Source organism: Nannospalax galili, unplaced genomic scaffold, assembly GCF_000622305.1.
Source record: "Nannospalax galili isolate Female #2095 unplaced genomic scaffold, S.galili_v1.0 scaffold482, whole genome shotgun sequence".
NCBI lineage: Eukaryota > Metazoa > Chordata > Mammalia > Rodentia > Spalacidae > Nannospalax > Nannospalax galili.
The window spans coordinates 415,245-417,828 of NW_008347521.1; the positions used below are offsets into that span (position 1 = coordinate 415,245).

The 2,584-nt window shown below is 53.7% G+C and overlaps 1 protein-coding gene across 1 annotated transcript; it reads left to right on the forward strand.

The window, feature by feature from the left end:
* The first annotated feature begins 1,172 nt into the window (after positions 1–1,172).
* LOC103742952 (proline-rich protein 23A3-like) lies at positions 1,173–2,036 on the forward strand. Its single transcript, XM_017800872.1, has one exon. The coding sequence runs from the start codon at positions 1,173–1,175 to the stop codon at positions 2,034–2,036; it is 864 nt and encodes a 287-aa protein (XP_017656361.1).
* Positions 2,037–2,584: the final 548 nt, after the last annotated feature.

The window sequence follows — 2,584 nt, forward strand, 5'->3', positions numbered from 1 at the left end:
CCAGGACTCAGGGGTTGGAGGCAGGTTGATCAAAAGTTCAAGGTCTTTCTCAGCTACATGAGGAGTCGGGGCAGCAATGGATATAGGAGACTGTCTCCGAATTTTAAGAAATATTTTATTCTTTTTATTTTTTATGTGGATAAGTGTATTGCCTGCATGCATGTAAGTGCAATCATGTCATGCAATGTCCGTGGAGGTCAGAAGAGGGCATCAGATCCCCAGAACTGGAGAGGGCTGTTAGCTGCCATATGGGTCCTCTACAAGAGTAATCAGGCTCTTAACCACTGGGCCATCTCTCTAGCCCCGGAATTTTTAACTGTTCTTTTTGTCTTTTTAATTTTTACTACATTTATTTATTGTGTGTGCACTGCACGAATGCCACTCATGAGGACATGGTGGGGGGGGGGTCAGAGGGCACCCTTTAACCACTATGTAGGACCATGGGGTCCAACTCAAGTTATCAGGCTTGACAACAGTGTCCTAACCTACTGAACCATCTCGCAGGCCGACATGGTTTTTGTTTTGTTTTTGAGACCACGTGTGACTCGGCAGCTCAACTTGGACTCAAACACATGATTCTCCTGCCTCAGTCTCCCTAATGTGGGGTTTATAAACTGTACCACAAGGATACGGCATGGTCTTAGGCTGGAGTACTTCAAGTTCCACGTCAGCCCGGGCTACCTAGAAACACTTTCTGAAAAAAACAAAGAGAAAAAAGAATAAAAAATTAGATAAACCCTACAGCAATTTCAGGTGGTATTTAACTGAGTCCGGTTTTGGAGTGGGGCAAGTAACAAGTTTTTCAGTGGTCTTTAGAATCCCTGAAACCACAGGAGTTCTAGGCATCAGCCATCTTGAAATTCTATTCTAGAAATATCCTTTTCTAGTATAAGCTATGCAAGTTATTCTGCCCCCTATAGGCCAAAAAGGTATTTCCCAACTACAGCCAAGGCTATTGGTCAGAATGACACACCTGGGCGGAGCCTCAGGAAGGAAGCCTGGAGGGGGCAGGGCCTAGTGTGATACTTCCCGACGCCGCTTGGGTTCCGGTTTACCTCCAGAAACTTGATTGACGTCCAGTGCGCATCCGTCCTCCTCTGAGAAAGATCCAGGTTCGCCTGCCCACAAGGGGGAGGCCTGCGACCCAGAGCCCAGGACCCCGGTGCCCACCCATGTGGCACCTGCCAGCACCCGGCACATCAAGCCTCGCCAGCCCCGCGCCTCGCCAGCACCGCAGCGCCGTCCACATGCTGGGCGTCCGGCCCCGCAGCCCCAGCGCTGAACCCGCGCCCTCCTGGACACCGCAGCCCGAAGCACCGGGTCCTGCCAAGCGCCGCCGCCTCCACCAGCCCGCAGGCCCCGAAGCCCTGCCAACGCCCGGCCTGGAAGCCCCCGCGGGGCCCACCAGCGCCGCGCTCCCCTCCACCTCCGTGGTGCTCCTGGCCTCCGGCTGCGCCCTGCAGCTGACCCTGGACGGCGTCGACCTGCTGCTGCAGCCCGAGCCCACCTCGCTCCTGCAAGTGTCGCTGCAAGGACACACCGTCATCCTGGTCCCCGAGGGCCTCCTGAGCTGCGCCCACCCAAGCCCTGGACGGCTGGAACACGCGCCCGCCGGCCTGCAGGTGACAGCTCCCCTGGACACGCCCCAGGACCACCTCGTCGTCATGGAGGAGGAATCCTGGGAGTCGGTCCCAGACATCGCCTGCCAAGAGGACGCCAGTGATTGGGACGCGGACCCAGGCATCCTGATGCCCCGGGACCACCTCGTCGTCATGGAGGAGGAATCCTGGGAGTCGGTCCCAGACATCGCCTGCCAAGAGGACGTCTATGACCAGGACGCAGACCCAGGCATCCTGGCACCTTGGATGGATACTCCAGCTGGCCCTGCCGAGGGCTTCCCTCCTTCCACAGGGGCGTCCATGCGCTGGCCTCAGGACCGAGTCCCAGAGCCCTGGTCTCCGGTGTCCTCCTCAAGTGCGGAGAGTCTCGATCCACCGTCCATCTGGGACCTGGACAGCTGCACGCTCTCAGAGTAAGGTCCGGAGGCGACTGTTCCATGAATAAACTGCCCCCCACCACCACCACAATTCCTTGATACCCCACAAGGTGAGGGAGTTTTCCACCATTTGATGCAAGGTTCTTAGCTGGCCCGTTTGGGGACTGTGTACTACTCTCATGGATACAAGACACGTTCTGGGATCCCTAATGGATTCCCAGAGCTCTTTGTGGTGAATACCTAATATCCTATGTGTTTCCCTGTTTCTTCTCTAACCAAGATATTAATAGATTTCATAAGATGTTGATGTCCGGTTCACGTTTTGCTATGAGTTTATGACTACTCCACCACGACTTGCCTCCTCCTTGGTGTCTCAGTCAGCTCTCCTGGGAAACTAGCAAATACTGTGATGGAGTATGATGGGTACTTAACTTGGGTGTACAATGTTTGTTCATAGCAATCTCTTAACCTATTGAAGTAATCTTCCAGTTTCAGTCTCTTCATTATAACTAAGGTTCATGGTGAATTTTATCAGCTGTTTCCAATGTATTAGATATGTATTTCTTTTTGCAGTATGTTCACATCATG

What these genes read in the sequence shown, in the direction of transcription:
- LOC103742952 (XM_017800872.1), top strand. Translation starts at nt 1,173, where the DNA reads ATGTGGCACCTGCCAGCACCCGGCACATCAAGCCTCGCCAGCCCCGCG.